Below are 17,507 nucleotides of genomic sequence, written 5' to 3' on the forward strand. Positions count from 1 at the left end.
GACACAGCTGAACCATACTTACATGTACCACACATGCTTTTGGATCTGCTCTAACTGTGAGGTCATAAGGAAAGAGAGAGAGAGAGAGAGAGAGAGAGAGAGAGAGAGGAGCTGGTTAGAGCAGCGTATCCCAACCGGGTGTGCCATGTAAAAAATCCTTTAAAAAAATTTTTACGTTCAAATGAATTAAAAAAAACTTAAATGAACAAATCCCATTCACAAAAGCCAAAATAAATGTCATTAAAATGTATACTGCTTAATTAAAACCCCAAAAGAACATTTAGGCCTACTGTTGGCACGTCACATCAACGTCAGTACATTGTGTGGAGGGGGGGGGCTGCAGGGTGTTTATTTTTTATGCTTTTGAGAGTGGTGTGCCATGAGATTCTGTAAAGTGATCTGGAAAGTGTGCCACGGAAGAAAAAAAGGTTGAGAAACACTGGGTTAGAGAACTGACCCTTGGAGTCAGAGACAGCCTGGGGATGCAACTGCAAACATCGACAACATCAACCACATTAACCACACTGGCAGCAAACAAAGCCAACAGCAAAAAATGAAACAAGAAAGCTGGCAACACAAAGAGAAGGAAAGAACAGAGAGACAGGTTCCCTTTCGGACACCGTGAGGACAGAGGGCAGAAGAGGTATGATTGGGAATTACTGAAACGAGCAAGGTACGTAGCGTGAACACAGACAGGAATCAAATGCAGCGGTTTGACGGCTCGACGATGACACATCATCGGTCGATTGCGTTTCACACACGGCCCTTTCCTGGAGGCCTTTTTTTACACATGAAGACTTGCACTTAAACAGCCTGTGTGTTTGCCAGCTATTACCCAGCCTCTGACAGGCTGGTGACAGACTCAGGCCTCAGCGTCAGCACACAGCCACTGTACCCCACCCCCAGGGTGATAAACGAAAAGAAACACAGTGGCACTCGAGCAGACGTGCTCGAGCAGACGCACGCGGCGGAAGCACCCGGCGTCAGACGGATGTAAATTGGAAATACCATTCAAATCTAATTCAATTCAAATCTATTTTATTTGTACAGCGGTTTTATTTTACAGAGACATTGTCATAAAGACGCTTTACAAGAAAAGCGTCCGCGTAAATCAATTTCACATGAGAAATTCCCTGTAAATTGTAAGTTCCGTATATATGCCGGATTGATGTGAATTGAAAATACTATATCAATGTCAGATCAATTTAAATTTTAAATACCTGATAAATATTTGATCTATGGAAACTGGAAATTCCTGATCGATTCTGTGTGTAAATTTTAAACACCTGATCAATGTAAAATTGATGTACAATAAATTGGATCAATACCTAATAAATTTCTGATCAATGTAAAGTACAGTCCTATGCAACAAAAGCATTGGACGACATGTCTTAGTTACACACTTTGTTAGAATCCAGCTAGGTACCATGTTCATTTATAAATATGTTCTCAATAAAAAAAAGCTTTTTGTTTCATAAGCATGTGAAGGTGAATAATTACGACAGACGATAATATCTCAAATTGTTGGAGATAATTTTTTTTTAATTGAAGTGCCTGGAAGGTTAAAACGATGTAGCCCGCTTTAAGAACGCGCGGTGTCTTTGGAAAGCAGCCAACGTGAAGTGACAGGAAATTAAAAAGGCGTTATTATGATAATCCCTTAAGCTTTTGTGCGTGCCGTCAGGTTCTGCGCAGGGGCGGCAGAGGGGGGCGCACGGAGATGACTGATCTGAAGAGTGGGGCTTTCTGAAAAGAAGCGCCCGATTGGCTAACACGTTACAGTCGCCAAGCTGCACCTTGACTAGACCTGAATTAATGACACTAGAGCTGGAGATCCATCATACCCGAGGACACGCAGCACATCTGCTCAGCAGCAAGGTTGCCCAACAGCACAAAACATTATTACACCTTTTTACAATATCAAATAGATTTTTTGGCTGGACCGCAACAGCGGGGCCAGCCCTACAAACGCGAATGTCTGTGACTGACTGAGTGAGTGACTGAGTGAGTGATGAAGTTACACCATTGGTCGGCCGAGTTATGAAGTCACACCATTGGTCGGCCGGATCACGCGTGTTAGGTCCAGCCATATACTAGGTTTTAACCTATTCTTGTTTAACCATAGAAACAATAGCATACACATCCTTGACAAATAACAAAAAAAAGAGTACGTATCAGCTATTTTACAACGTAGCTGGTAAACTGTGGTTCAGAGGTGGTTACAAAAGAAGCATTGTAAAAACATTGCACCAACATTGTTATTCACCACAAAGTTTGCACAACCTTACTGCAGTGTTGAAAAAAGGTTTCAATAATGTTTTGTGCTTTGTGCTATTTGGACAGTGCGCAAAATGGAAGTATCTGGGAGCCCTGGCTGGGACAGAGGGACGGTGAGAAAGGTGCTAGTGTAGCATCTAATGACCTGAATGTACAGTAACGAGCAGGCTGAGCTGCAGAGAAGATTCTGGCTCAGAGAGAATTAGTGCTGCTGAAGGATAAGCACAACTGTCGAAGGGCCAGGGGGAGCACTTCCTGTTGAGTCATGAAAACGCGGAGGATGACTTTGCCGGCGGTTTTAGGGAACCCGGGGACATGCGCTGCACCGGGCTGAACCCCAGTGACGTCACGCGCCGTCGGCTTCTCGTTCCCAGGGCAATCTTCAGGTCCGCAAGAATTTCCGGGCGAGCTTCCGGAAAATGCCCGGGAGTAACGGATGACATTCCGCGAGATCGGAGAAACTGTCATCTCAGCGAGAATACAAATGGGGAGGGATCGAGAGCAGAGGGACTGAGGGCTGCTCTTCCCACATTTCCTGTCTCTTTAACGGTCCTTCCTCTGACGTCTGTCTGAGGATGACTGTTGGGGGCAGTAGAGAGGAGGCAAACACACAGACAGTCCCTCTGTGGTGCCAAGGGGTCCTCTGTCATAATGCCTGCAGCCAGGACCACAGTGGTGCACTCAGTCTGTACCCTCCCTAATATCTTATACTCTTCCAGGGCACAGATAAACACGCCCACTCTTCCAGCCCCAATGTCCTCCCACAGTATAGGGTCCCAAGCCTGCACCTGTGTAAATGAGATCAGGCTCGCGTGGAGCCGGACAGCTCAGCAGTGTTTAATTAAGTGTTAAATCTAGGGCACAACCCACAGGGTGGTGGACCAGCAAGGATCCAAGAAAAAAAGTGGGAGGGACCAGGTGCAGATAAGAGGACTGCAGGATGCTGAGGCTAATACAGTACTGTAGGGTGATGTAGACTGAGGCTTATTTATATATTTATTTGTTTGTTTGTTTAATGAGGACGTGTCATTGAGATTTAAAAAAAAAAAAAAACTTTTTCCCCCAGGGAGATACAGTACAGATACTAATGCAGCACTGCAGGGAGCTGAGGCTGACAGTGCGGTGGGGAACTGCAGACTGAGGCTGATTCATTATCATGATCAGCAAAGTTAAAATGGCAAAAACCCAAGGTGGTATACGATGCAGGAAAGGGAAGCGGCGGACTTCCACGAAGGCCATGCATCCTGGCTGTGTCATCACAGAAGTGCCCCACTCACAGTGATGCGAGTGACGTGGGGTGCAACCAAATTACATTATGATCACTTCTTTAATTAATCAAGGGTCACCTATGTTGCCTCCAATTAAATGCACTGCGTGACATGTGACTGACTTCACTACGTGATGCGTCATGTAATTAGGATGACAGGTGCGGGACTGACCGTGAGCCTCTTGCCGGCGTCCACCTCAATCATCCCCCGCAGCAGGCTCTGACAGTCGGGCGGGATGAAGTGCGGCATGTGGAACACGCCCAGCTTCACTTTTTCCAGAAGGTTCCTCAGGTTGTCGTCGTCGAACGGCAGGGCGCCCTGAAAGAGGGAAGCAAGCACGCGTACGTCACGCCGAACCCGAGCGCAGGCGCAGGAAAGACCAGAGTCACGGCGCAAAAGACGAGCGTACGACACGATCCAATCAAACGGCCCCTTCATTGTTTCGCGGTAACTTCCACCGAAGAAAAATTCTCCGCGGGACTCCGAGGTAAAAATATGAAAGAGCGGCCTGTCGTAGGAGCTGAAGCGGTAATTAGCCGGATTTCCTCTCTGGCTGTTTTATCGCTCTCACATCAGAGGGCCTTATCGCGACGCCTGACACACACCAGATGTCAGCGATGATGAACGACCGCGCCGGCGTGGAGACGCGATTAAAGCCGCTTCGCGCGCACAACGCGGACGAACCGCAATTAAACTACAAAGGAGCAAAAAAAAAAAGTGTCTAATGAAATTTTTAAAAAGAAAACGTCACAGATTAATCAGCGTTGCAGAAGAGCCGTGGGCACGGTCCACAGCCGCGAAAGAGCTTCTGTTATTCTACGGGAGAGTCGAGAAGGGGGGTGGGGGGGAATAAAAACACCACTGTTTTGGGAAGGAAGTAATAAAAGCGCAAATATGAAGAGGGAAAAGTCAATCTGCACACTAATCACACGCTGGCTTTGTGGCTTCTCCTCATGCCGCTTGGCACACAGACAGCCCCGATGAGGAATGGGTTTTTTTTGCCGATGCTTCGGTCTATTTTGGTCTCTGGGATACCACCACTGCGGCACAACATCATTACCGCGCGGTGAAAGGGATGCACGGGGAGAGATTTTGACATTTCCAGAACACAGGAGGCATCTTCCATGCAAATTACAATAGAGGCAGATACAAAAATGGTGTCTTTATAGTAGCGGAATGTCATATTTAAAAGCTATTTCTGTCTTCTTTATAAGCTGGGGGAAAGAAAAAAAAACTACACAGGGATGGGAATAGGAGTCCTAACTGTCTGTTGGTGGTATACACGCATCATAAAATGCTTACTTTTTTATCATAGTTTCATACCGTTTATAAGTTCTGAAAATTTAGTTGAACTCAGTAAGCACACACGCAATAATAAAAAGCAAGCATTTTTACTGCTAGTTTTTTAAGACCTGGCTTTTCTTTCTTGATAAGGCCGCACTGCAGAAGTCGGAAACCAATCTTGAAATTCCGTTAAAATGGCACCGTGTTTACAGGATGAGACTCAAACTGAGTGCAGAATACCAAACAGGAGGAAATAAGGTTATAGTCAGTGTGGCGTCCCCACATTGACTTCATTTATCAGTGCAGAAACAGGAGTGGATAAAGGCAAGGCGTAGGGTATGTAAGTATTTCCCTCAGATCTGATTTTATGCCCATGAACGGGGTTGTTGTAGTACATAGATATTTCATCTGATAGCTTGTGAAGCAAAAACACATTGCACTGTCCTCCCCTCAATTAGCACTGCTAAACAAAGGCGTGCATCACATACAGCAGGAAACCACAAGGCATGCGGAAAATTGTTTATCTTATTTCAACAGCCAGCTCCAAGTGCCCTCATCCAGTTCTGCGAAAAACTGATTTATATCAGTTTGACACTTCTGGGCCAGTGCAAAACATTTTATATGCAATAACACACAGAGATAGCACTTTCTGGGAAAGCCTGATTTAAAGTTTTGAAGTAAACAAACTACCCTTGACATTTGCGAGGAAGCCAGGGGTGAGTTACAGTTTACATGAGAACACAGAATGCATTCAGTCGACACACCCTCTCACATTTTAAATACTGATTTTTAATGTTTAAATTCCCACGTTTAAGTGGGAAAATACGTGGCTGTGTTTCTGGAACTTGGGCTGTCATTACAGTAAGCATTGAATAAACTGAGTAAATGCAAATGCCTCTGATGCACACTGGCTTGCTTTTACTCCAGTTAGTTTCATGTCAGTCACAGCCTGTAGGACTGGTGGTGAGTGCACATACGCTATACAACCGCTCAACTACTATAAGCGTTCAATCAGAACAGGAAATGTGCTTGTGAACAGGAAGCAGTTGCTTGGGGTGTTTGCGCAATGACGAATAGGTGACAGCTGACACTCACCACTAAGAGTGCGAAGAGAATGACCCCACAGCTCCACACGTCAGCTTTACGGCCGTCATACTTCTCCCCCTGAGGGAGAGAGAGAGAGAGAGAGACAGAGGGGAAGAGAGTGAGAGAGAGAGTGAGGGGGGAAGAGAGTATGAGGGAGAGGGAGAAGGTGATAGAGAGAGAAAGAGAGAGGGTGAGAGAGACAGAGGGGAAGAGAGTGAGAGAGAGACAGAGGGGAAGAGAGTGAGAGGGAGAAGGTGATAGAGAGAGAGAGAGTTGGAGTGGGAGAAGGAGAAAGAATTGAGTAAGTGTTTTGGTCTCATCGGAACAGGACACGCTGCATTGCATTAATTAGCTGATGAGAACACTCACCCGAATGACCTCTGGACAGGCGTAGTGAGGAGATCTGTGGAGAGAGGAGCAAGGAGTTACTCATATTTCATCTCTCTGAAGCACAGTGTGCAAACATAGCTCTTCTGTCAGAGAAAACAAACAGGAAATGCTTGTGCTGTACCCAGCTGAACGGCAAATGTTGAAATTGCAACCAACAGAGAAAAGAAATGCTTACTCACAGAAATCTTAGTACAAACTTCCATATGCTCCTACATGCATGGACATACTGGTGTGGCACTAGACAGCAGTGATGTGCGTGAAACCTGCCTAGTGTGTCCTGGGTCTTGCAAGGACATTTCATCAATCACACCTTCCCATTTCTACCACTAGTACACTGCCGCTAACCTCTCAATAATCTGACTGCAATGTTATATGGACTGTAATGAGCTCCCTGCAAAGTCCTGTAAACACAGGTTCCAATTATGGCAGTGATTAGAGTGTGACTAAGAGTGATAGTGTACATAGGCGACCTGTGGGAGTTCAGTACGAATATACATCAGCCCACACAAAGCAATGTAAACGAATGCTTCTGCAAATGCACTGCTCCTGATTTCAAGTGTCACACTGAAATGTGCAAACACGGGCAATTTGGTTTGAGACAGGTATGCCAAGACCTGGCACACAAAAACACACATTCAAATTAAACACCACAGTTACTCAGTTCTTAGAGCATGCATGTCTTTTAAATTCCATTTTAGCTCCAACCTACTGAATTACATACGCGGAGCACCTGCTGGAGCACCCAACCTGGTGCATTACACCTGCTGCAGCATCATATCTGATGCATTGTACCAGTGTGGAGAATGCACTGAGGTGAATGAGATGAAGAATAACAGCACTGGTGGTGGATTGGACCTTCAATCCCATCCAAGTGGAGGCCCCTCAAGCCAATCTGCCAATTTGGTTAGACAAAAGTCCTTCCATAAGATATGGAGTTGAGGGACTTATCCAATGAATAACCAGACACCCCCAGACGGGCTGACGCTGCTTCGGAATTGCATGAGAGCTCCTACGCCCAGCAACTTTCAAATTCAACTAGAGTCCATTACCCGTAAACAGAATACATTTGTGTCAAAGCAGCTGCAGGCAAGAAGAGATAAAGATGAATGAGTTTAATTAAAGGCTGTCATATCTGCGCTTAGAGATGAGGCATTCAGGCATGTGGGGACAATGAATAATCGCACTGTGCCTCTGCAGTAAAGGCACGGTGGGCACTGGGACTGCTGGCATGGGGTGGATCAGGGTGGGCAGTACCGCTGCCTGATGACACAGCCGCATCCGCATCGTATTCTCCTCCCCTGCATCGTGACATCACATTCTCATCCTTATGACATCACAGAGTTGACACCATCAACAAAGACAATTGATAACGACAAGAGATTCCACTCTCCAGGAATGGAAGCAGCTGCTAGCTGTAATAACAGGAGGGGAACCGGACATTCAGTTTTTCCTATTTCCTTTAAGGGAAAAAGGCTCAAGTGGCTCGAGGGAAATCATGTTGAAATGGCTGGCTGCAGCTGTTGACAGCCCATACCATGAGGTTGACTGGTGAAGCCTGCAGTTCAAGGGAAAAGGTTCTGCCATGACAGAAGGTCAGCTGCAGGCGATAGAGGTAGGTGTTCTCTAGAAGCAATTACCTAGAACTGGACACAGCACATGACCCATGACAGTTTGATTTCAGGGTGCACATGCTGATTCTCCAGAAACAGACATGGCAAATATCATAGACTACAGAGCATTACACCTGGGCACCTGGCTCAAGTGCACCAGCTCTATCTCCGATAACACTGGAGGACCCGAAACAGGCTAATCTGCAGTATGTCTTCCCATGAGTCACTGCTAATCCGCATTAGTAATGTGCCTGCCAATGAGTCACAGCCAGTCAGCATCAACAATGCGTCTCTCCGTGAATCACAGCCAATCAGCATCAGCAGTATACTTTTTCTTTATGAGCAACGGCTCGCTTACTTCACTTAACACTCCTGCCACGCCGCGCTAGAGAGCGGGGCTGTGATACATGCAGATAGAGGAAGATTCATGGCTGGCAATCCACCGAACCGCACCGATCGGCCCCTCACCTTGCCCGTCTTTAGCTAAGGATCTTATCTGCCCCGCGGTCCAGATTGTGCTCACGTCTTATCTGAGCAATCTCCACGTACGTGCCCCTGTTTTACGACGGGGGTGACACGCGCCTCACCCCCGCTAATAGGAGACCGCTGAGGCTGTTGAGGGAAAGCAGCCACTTTCACACCTGGGAGCTTTTAAACCCTTTACCCACAGCCTGTTTATGGAAGCTGCGGAGAGAGCTACGCTAAAGATAGCACAATGAATGAACGTGTAAAGAAGGCTGTGGTGCAGAGAGAGAGGGAGAGAGAGAGAGAAAGAGAGAGAGAGAGAGAGAGAGAGAGAGAGAGAGAGAGAGAGAGAGAGAGAGAGAGAGTCCCGCGTGCGGAAACAGCGACCGTGACCGCGCGTGTGAAAGCGAGCGAACGCGACGACGGTAACCGCTCGCGGCGCGGCGCTCACCCGCAGCTGGTCTCCAGCAGGCTGTCCCCAACCTGCAGGGACGCCATGCCAAAGTCCGCTATCCTGATGTTGTTCTTCTCGTCTAACAGCAGGTTCTCTGGCTTCAGGTCCCTGTGGCTGTGACGACAGACAGACAGACAGACAGACAGACAGAGACACAGACAGATAGAAATGAGGGGTGTTAACTATACATGAAATACGTGAAATGACAAATTTATACACTTTAAATTTCATTGTATCTTTTAAAATTGTTTCCTCAATATCTTTGGTGCTGTAGTTACATTTTTTTTCAACTGCAAAGAATGTATACCTGAAGTGAATAGCATGATTATTGCCATACTTTATATACAATATGTTATCTGCATGATTTGTGTACAAGTTTTCCCTTTAAACAGCACCACCTGCTACTGAACATCTGTTTCTGGAGTTTACCTGCATGAGGGAGCTCCATCAGTGTCCCACATACACACAGAACCCCCCCCACCCCCACCCCCCATCCCCACCCCACTCTGCCGCAATGCTGATACATCCAGTCATCTCCCTGGAGGCCTCACTCACCCAAATCATGAGAGAGTTTCTCTCCTCCACATTTCAGTCCCCTGAGAAAAATGGGCCACGGAATGAGAACAGCATTTGGTGCAGAGTTTTTTTTTACGCTGCGCACAGGAAACACGGTTTTTAATGAGAGAGTTTATGTAAGTTCGTCGGTGGGTGGGAAGCCGCAGAACCTCTTTATGACAGAGTTGACTTTTTTTGTCAGTTCCGTTGCGTTCAGACGTCAAAAAATACCGTCTTTTCAAAAGTGACAGGCGCAGTGACAGGAAAAGGAAGAACGGCAAGGCGGCGGTGGCAGTGGCGGCGGCGGTGGCGGCGCAGCCGATGACTCATGACGTTTGCCGCACTCTCTCCGGGGACTCAGCCAAGCCGAGCTCCCATTGGTGCAGAGCAGTTTTCCATGAGACAATATTGACAACGGACTCATACAGGTGCCACAGCGCCACAAATGGCAATGACAGACGCTGTCACAGCCCAGTCGTGGGTTTATTCTCCCGCCGATGACGCGCGCGGTGTGATCAAACACACGCGCGCGCTGACCTCGCAAAAGCGAAGACGCGGGAAAAATTTGTGACCGACCTCAGAGAGAGCAGCGGCGAAGCGGAGATTTATTCCTCAGCGGCATAATAAGGGCAAATTGCATTCGGGTGGTTTATTAGCTGTCAGGGGGAAACCATCTATTAATGGTCCATTAAAGCCCGTGTAAGACATTAGCACAGGCCCCACATTGTAATCTTGCTTGTACAGGCCCTTCTTGTCGGTCTAACATCTCTCCTCGCCGTCCCGCGTCCGTCCCGCCCGATGTTCGTGACGCCGTAGGGGAGCGCAGCCTCCTCTCCTGAACTCTTTATCCCCCGCGTTCAGTCACTCCGCTTCGGCCATCGATCACGGCCAGGCGCGGCGCGGACGGAGCGGGAGAGTTACCCACAATGCAATTCTGATCTATTCGCGGTAATAAACGTCAGCCGAGGCCGTACGCGAGCGCGTGATTTACGGGGGGACTGAGGCCGAGGGCCGTCGTCGGAGCAAGGTCAAGACGCAGCGCTTATTTCCCAAGATTTGAAACTTCTACGCGAGCCCCCCAGACGGCTAAATCAGAGCGCCTGCTTTGATTTGCGGCACGGTACTTTTTAATGCATCTTTCTCGCTCCCTCTCCTTCTCGTTTTCTCCGAATTTTTAAAGCCCAATCACAGTTGAAGGCCAGACCCATCGCTCCACGGTCCTCTCTGGATTCGGGAGAACGCAGGAGAGCACACCTGCCCCACCCTTGCAGTCTGCAGCTGCTACTTTTCACTCCGGAGCACAGCAGCCGAGCTGCGCAGTCAGGCTCTACACAACAAGGCGAGGAGAATCCTGCTGACTAAATCTCTCCCTCCCTGGGTGACACTGTGGCCTCAATGCCTTCGCCAGCTCTGCTCCAGCACAGAGAGTATGCAGTACGCCTGCGCTTCGTTTACTGGCTAGAGTCAGACATTTGTTCACGGCTCATTTGTATTTTATATTGCACTGTACACATACGGCATACTGGATATTTGTGTATATACCCATTATTCATACATGCAATGGTTATTTTTGCTTGGTAGCCATAAAGAGAAATAGCAGAGCTACACTGGGTTTAAATGAGCACTGTGATGCTTTCTTAAAGGTGAAAAGCAGAAGGCTTCTCTCTAGCTCTCTAGCTCTCTCTCTCTCTCGCTCCATCTGTGAACTTCATTCCTCTCAACAGTTCAGCACTTTATTTCTCTGGCTGCCTCACTTAATCTGTCCTTTCCACTCGCAGTCCCCCCCCCCCCCCAACCCACAGCTGAAACATTCTGCTTTAACAAGGAGAAGAAAAAAAAAAAAACCAAGCACCTCGCGCACAGTAATGACCACGTGCTGTAAACGCAGCTGAGAGAGAAGCAGAGGGCTAGAGCCCAGACCTCCACCTGCACGTAGATCTGCACGGGGAGCATCCCAAACGGCCTTATTTTACAGCACATCTGCTGCCATAAAAGGCAACAGTGTAAAGCGTGGCGGGGGCCGGGGGGGCATGTATCATAAATGTTGTAAAAACGCAGATGGGGAGGCGATATTTGCTGACGTGATTGGAATACGTACATATTCATCTGCTCTTGAGATGTTTCATATTTTCATTTTTTTTTTTTTTTCTTTGAAGGGGTGCGTGCATGTGTCCCTTTCCGGACGTGTGTGTGTTTGTATGTGGGGGGGGGGGGGATGATGGTGGCTGAGGACCACTAGAGGGGTCTACTCTAGGACACAGTGGCAAACTCCCATTTCTCAATTGGAATTCTGGGAATTGAGTGAGTCTTCATTATAGGCCCCATATGGTCCCTGTCTCGCTGTGCACTGGTTTATGGGGTGAAATTAGTCTACTATTCCATCATGGTGTCTGCACTCCAGCTCGTATTGCCCATACTTTGCTAACTAAGAGAGAGAGAGCCAGGATGGAGTGGGTGGACATATGAGATCACATGAGATGAGTGAACTATACCGCACGTCACTTCTGCCTTAACTGGCTGGTAACTGCCAGAGGCAGCGCTCGCCGGTAAACATCAGGGGGATGACTCAATCCCACAATCCCTCAGCACTGAGAGGATGAGTACGCCGCAGCCGAGGAGAAACCGGGACAGTTAAATCGGGTCTCTGAGAGAGGCTGGCGGAAGAACAGACAGCCTGCCAAAATAAAAAGAGTGACTCACCCCGTCTTCACGAATAGTTTGCAAACAAGGTGGCCTCAAGGTTCACCAACAGTCTCTGTGTCTAGCCTAATCTCCCCTGCCAATGAGGGGGTGCCTGGCATCCAGAACAGATGGATATACTGGGAGTAAATCTTTTGACTCCAGGTACAAAACAAGCAGGGGAGAGATAATTTTACATCATATCCATGAACTCTAATTCAATAGATCTAATGGGATCAAACACATGGCCCTGGGTAACCATCTGTCCTTCCACTTGACAACTATCCAATTAAGCAGAGAATGCCAAGCACTGCGCCTCTTCTGGAATAAGACATCCTCATGCCTGCTGGCTTCTGCTGTACTGCATCTCTGCAACTTCACTCAGTGCAGTGAAGTGTAGTGTCTAATAAACTCTTACGAAAGTGTGATGCACATATGAGTAACCTGTATCCTATAGAATACTCACTCATCTCCTGCTTTTAGTCTGGATTGGGCACAATGTGAAGAGTAACCTGTAACCTTGCACCAGAATAACCAGATTCATCCAACCTGTACAGTCCTGAATAACCAGGTGAGTCTGTCCAATACCGGTACAGTCCAGAATAACCGGGGAGTCTATGACCTTTACATCTGTACAGTCCTGAATAACCAGGTGAGTCTGTTTAACACCCAGTACAGTACAGTACAGTTCTCTCAGCACTGAAAGCAGGACCAGAATGAGGCTGTTTCTCATTGATTCAGATACAGCCATTCCTGACCTGACTGGCAGCGGAAAAAGCTGCACAGATGTGTTTAGATGCCTAAAGCCAACTATTCATGAACTAACGCTACTACAGGCTCCATCTGCTTCTAGTGCTCACGTTTAGTGGTACAGACGAGAGGAAAGCATGGCCTCATGCATAATGAATATGGATGAATGTTTCCTTTGTTGGAAACCTGCCTCGCATGAGGTAATGTAGTGTTATAATGAGCGGCTGGCTGGGAGGTGTTAGGCAAATCAAACCCACATCGCTGTTCCTGAGGCCGCATCAGAGGCTGATTTCCGAGGCTGGCCTGAAAGAGCACACTTATTATAAAGCCTGATGTTCGCTCATTCTGCCGCACCACAGCTACAAGTGCCATGGGAGATGCTTCTGGAACAGCTGACAAAAATGAAATGACCATATGTCCAGTGCAACCCCATGACCCAAACCATCCCAAATACACAGCAGTTTGCTCTCCGTCTCACACACAGACACACACGTGCATGTACACACATACACACACACACCTTCACACACGCACATATGGAAGCAATCACATACATGCACGTATGCACACATACACACATGCAAACAATCACATACATGAGCGCACACACACACGCTTGCACGTATACACACACACACAAACACACTCAGTGTTTCCCTCGCTCGCTCACACACACACACACACACACACACACACACAGACTCCCGCTCACACACGTACGCACATATCTGTCCTGCTAATTGCCTAATAGCGGCTTTATGCAGGGGCTCCGCCCACAGTGCCACCACAAAATGAGCCTCCTTCTTCTCACTGTGTGTCCAAATTTTCAAAACAGAACAGAACCGGGAGGACAGCTCCCCAATAGGCCTGTTCACAAACTTCAGTTCCCTGGGAATCAAACCATTTTTTAAAAGATTGATTCCCTTTCAAAATAAATGAGCTAATGGGGCAACAGCACTGACCGATCAGGACAAACAGACCCTGAGGCCAGGTGTGAGAGAAATGGCTCCCACAGAATCTCTAAAAGATATCTTGAAGTGTGATACAGAGGTAATTGAAAGCCCTGGGGAGGGACGTTTCTAAGCAGAGAGAAGATATGGACGCGCTATGACTAGTTTTATATTCAGAACTCGATTATGTGCGATCATGCACTGTTGCACACGCTCCCTCTAAGCGGCCCAAAAAAGCTAATGCCAGAAAGTTCAGATCTTAGGAATAGTGAGTGTGTTTACACTTGCAAAATACATCAGCACAAGAATAAACTACTGTATATGTAGTTTACAAAAATATACGTGATGAATAATTATTCTGATACTAGTCTTTTTTTTTTTTGGACTTATCCCAAGAACCGCTTCTGTAATGACACCGCAGCCGCCGCTGTCAGGGACCGCCCCAGCTGCGAGGGCTCTGACTGTCAGGGTCAGGTGCAAACGAGGCGCTGCTGTGAGGAGTGAGAACGTACGGGTGCGGAGGGCATAAGCAGCGCTCACCATATGGAGTGACTGTGGCAGAAATCCAGCGCCGATATGATCTGCCGAAAGAACTTCCGCGCCTCCTTGGGCGTCAGCCTCCCCTTCTTCACCAGGTAGTCGAAAAGCTCTCCTCCGGACACGTGTTCTAGAACCAGGTACCTGGAGGGAAGGAACAATAAGCGCACTCAAAAACTGAGGTATATGTATGTTTCCGTACTCACAGGTACACTTTTAATAAATATACCCTCAAAGGTACAATACTGGGCTTTCAGAGACCAGATGTGTATCTTTAACTTAATAGGTACAAAGTCTATTCTGACAGCAACAAGCACAAATTTGTACCATTTCACCCATAAAGGTACAATCACCATGGGCTATTCAGCATAAAAAGGAATGTTAGGAATACCATCAACAGGCCTATTTGGCGTTTTTCATCTTGTTATAAAATAAAATAACAATCTTACACTTTTGTAATTTGTTTTGTTGTGTACACTGAAGACACCTGATGAACACCCAGAGAGATACAACACACACAAGAGTATCTTTCACGTGCACAAACACACACACACACACAACAGCATCTTTCACAGACACCCGGTTAACACCTGGACAATAAAAAGAGGTGATTTCAAAAACAGTGCAATCTCCACAGGAGCGCAGCCTGCTTTAATGAGGACAAAGCACCGCGTGTGAAGCCTGTTTCACTGGCCTCTCAGGAATGGGTGCATGTACGAACACTGAAACAGTGGAAGTTGAGCTACCTGATTTACAGAAAACTTTATCGATTTCCGACAGGGGCGGAGCTAGCCTGTCATACATTTGGGCGTGAGGTCTGATAAGAAATCCCTCCCCAACCCCCCACCCCCCCATGCAAAGCCCGATCCAAAACCAGAAACAACATTCCTTAATAACAGGCACGCCACCACATGGTGGCTACAGAGTGATCCCAAGAAAGCTGTAAGAATGTCCATGATCATATGCTAATAGGCGACTGCTCCATCTTATAATAATGAAAGATATCAGTTGCATTAGGCTATCAGCAGGTAACTAACTCCCTTTTTTATCACTACAGTACATCACCTACACATTGTGGGCTGACTAGACAAGTGCTGGCAATAACACACGCTGACAAAGGACATAAATAAATAGCAAGTTTAATAATTATCATCGTCATAACGAAAATAATTATGTTCTGAAACAACAGGAATATTATTTTTGAAAAATCTTCAGCATAAACCCTGAGCACGTAGCATCTGTATCAGGCTGATATGAGGCTAGTCTGGCTTGTCACTAAACAGCAATTTAAACAGCATTTCAGGGCATGCACTGGCACTCAGAAATAACATGCAGCCTAAGTAAGTGTCTAGGTAAATAGCCTCAGAGGGATAAATAGAGCATCATGCTCATAACACAGCAAAGGAAAAGTCAGTCCTTTTTAACAATACGAGACATTTCAACGTCAACATTCAGTAAACAATGTTTTTCACAAATTAGGCCTAAGTTAGTGTTTATGTTTGGGCCCCCCATAGCTCATCATATGGGTGCAGGCACTCACGGCACCCAGGCTAATTCAGTTTCTGATTCCAGACCATATTTGTGCATGTTTGTGCGTGCATGTTTGTGTGTGCACCCGTGCGCGTCTGTGTGCGTGCGCTTGTTATATATACAGTACCAGCATAAATTATAAAAATGCTGTGCTTAAAGATGTTGTTCAGCACTCTCAGCATTGGGAACCGTGCTGACCTTTGACCTCATCTGTGCTGATGAGACCGTGTTCAGTCATGCTGCTCGAGTGAAACTGAGCTTTAATTTCTCCCAGATCACTAGCAGCTGCACGCCACACTAGCAATATCCTCCGCCTCCCCCATCTCAAATAGAAAATGGAATCTCTTGCAGCCCCCCAGTAACCCACAAAACCGCTCCCCTCCCAGTCTGAAGTCTTTCATAAGCAATGCACTGAAAACTCAGCCCATAGATTTACCCATCTGCCTCATTGACAGACAGGCAGCTTCACAGAACGCAGCTCCTGTCACAATATTACCCATGAATCCCCTCACAGACGTTTAGCTCTCTGATGGCCGTGGCCAATGACATCATTGCCTTTTTTCAGGTCGAGTTCACTCAGGACCGCAGTCGCTCGGCGCGTAACGGTCGCAAACGCCACCGTCCGCTTTCCCGCCAACCGCAGGGCTGAGGCGCAACGGCACCGCAGACCGGCTCGCGTCTGCGCACTAAGCAGCGCCCGCCGCCCTCAACTGCTCCCCTCCCCAGCTGCCTCCCTTTCATCCGGCTTCCCCCGGCCTTTGATTCACGCGCAGACAAAGGGCCCCGGCTCAGGTGATTACCCGTCACCCTCATTTACATCCGAGGAGTCAAACGCCGTCTGCGGCTAACGCTTTCACAGCCGAGCGCCGCGCTCCTCCGGGTCACCTGTCTGTTCCACCTGAATATTTCATATTAGCTACAGCACCTCCTGGCATTTACCTATTACCGAGGGAGAAGGAATATATAATATATGCTTTTTTTTTTTTCTCCCCTGCATGAGTAGCATGATTCTGCACATATTCCTTCCAGGGGCCGGAATCCCAGGGGTAAAACTTAAAAGAGACTTAAAAAGTGATTTTAAAAAAAGCAAAGATTAAATGCTAACAGCAGGTAGTCAGGATTTGTGCATTCTAAATGTGCAGGTGCATAGTTTTACTTCTTTGCGTGCACTGGGTTACACCCCCGCCCCAATTTCTATTCTTTCTGCTATTTGCTGTTGGTTCTTCCAAGTAAGTATTAATCTGCGTAATCGCATTTCAATTACAGAGTGATTTCTGTATTATAAAATCAATAATGTGATAGTCACCATGGAAACTAATCCTCTCACGAAATTACAAACATCCCCCCCTTCCTAAGTTTGCAAATATGAGATTAGTCTAATGTACACCGTGCTCACAATCACAAATATTTGTAAATGTAATGGCAATGACTTCCATTTTAAACACATTGCTGCCATGTTTACATAACAAAGCCCTCTGTCTTCCACTTGCATATTTCAGTAGAGCATAACTGAATAAGAGCATCATATAATTATTAATACTGCATTCGACTTTCATTAGCATTAGCGCCTGTCCCCCAGCTGGTTAGCGTGACATAAGTACAAATAGAATATACTATAATGAACGATTCACCAAATTTAATTTCCCAGCATGCTGTTCTTCCTCATGTGTGA

General features: G+C 46.9%; 1 protein-coding gene across 11 annotated transcripts in view; it reads right to left on the reverse strand.

The window, feature by feature from the left end:
• LOC135255657 (serine/threonine-protein kinase BRSK2-like) overlaps positions 1 to 17,507 on the reverse strand; it is a 114,912-nt gene that overhangs the window by 21,480 nt on the left and 75,925 nt on the right. For all 11 annotated transcript variants that reach the window (XM_064337129.1, XM_064337119.1, XM_064337121.1 and 8 more), the window contains 6 exons: positions 14,309 to 14,449; positions 8,832 to 8,948; positions 6,285 to 6,318; positions 5,925 to 5,993; positions 3,717 to 3,863; positions 23 to 54 (listed from right to left, as the gene is read on the reverse strand). In XM_064337129.1, the coding sequence (XP_064193199.1) occupies positions 23 to 54; positions 3,717 to 3,863; positions 5,925 to 5,993; positions 6,285 to 6,318; positions 8,832 to 8,948; positions 14,309 to 14,449 (540 nt within the window). The remainder of the gene's footprint in view (positions 1 to 22; positions 55 to 3,716; positions 3,864 to 5,924; positions 5,994 to 6,284; positions 6,319 to 8,831; positions 8,949 to 14,308; positions 14,450 to 17,507) is intronic.

The sequence above is a fragment of the Anguilla rostrata genome, chromosome 5 (assembly GCF_018555375.3).
Source record: "Anguilla rostrata isolate EN2019 chromosome 5, ASM1855537v3, whole genome shotgun sequence".
NCBI classification, from domain to species: Eukaryota; Metazoa; Chordata; class Actinopteri; order Anguilliformes; family Anguillidae; genus Anguilla; species Anguilla rostrata.